The sequence below is a fragment of the Bison bison genome, unplaced genomic scaffold (genome assembly GCF_000754665.1).
Source record: "Bison bison bison isolate TAMUID 2011002044 unplaced genomic scaffold, Bison_UMD1.0 scf7180017864218, whole genome shotgun sequence".
Classification (NCBI taxonomy): domain Eukaryota; kingdom Metazoa; phylum Chordata; class Mammalia; order Artiodactyla; family Bovidae; genus Bison; species Bison bison.
Window position 1 is genome coordinate 368,000 of NW_011494790.1, and position 636 is coordinate 368,635.

The 636-nt window shown below is 52.2% G+C and overlaps 1 protein-coding gene across 1 annotated transcript in view; it reads left to right on the forward strand.

The window, feature by feature from the left end:
• The first annotated feature begins 226 nt into the window (after positions 1–226).
• Positions 227–636, forward strand: part of ZSWIM6 (zinc finger, SWIM-type containing 6) — a 186,047-nt gene continuing 185,637 nt past the window's right edge. The window contains 1 exon segment of the mRNA XM_010845564.1: positions 227–409. Within this exon segment, the coding sequence (XP_010843866.1) occupies positions 227–409 (183 nt within the window).

Here is a 636-nt window from a genome sequence, read left to right on the forward strand (position 1 = left end):
ATCTCTAGTCTTTCCCATTCTGTTGTTTTCCTCTATTTCTTTGCATTGATGGCCGAGGAAGGCTTTCTTCAGTGATGCCATCCAGCCATCTCATCCTCTGTGGCCCCCTTCTCCTTTTGCCTTCAGTCTTTCCCAGCATCGGGGTCTTTTCCAATGAGTCAGTTCTTTGCATCAAGTGGCCAAAGGATTGGAGTTTCAGCTTCAGCATCAGTCCTTCCGAAGAGGCATGGCTCACAGCGTCAGTGAGTTGCGCGAGCCCCTTCCCCACGACAAGGCAGTGCTCCGTGCAGGGTCTGGCTGTGCAGGGAGAAAAGGGCACCGCAGGACTCAGTGCGCTGTGCTCTCCAGCTGTCAAGGCAATAAGTTTTCCAAGCATGAGGGGCATCTCCAAACTTCCACCGATGAAGGCGTAACCAGGGAAATGCACCAGCCCCTCCCACAAATGATACTGTCTACGGATTTCTGGCACAGAGGCTGAGCATTACTTAGCCAGACCCTGACTTTCGTCAGATAGGCAAGATCTTGTTTTCCCATCTCAGGGCAGGGTCAAATTGAAGCAAGTAATACGTTTAGGTGGGCTTAGCTCCCTGGCTCTATAAAGTGGACCTGTGGGATAACCCGGACTGCCCACAGCAC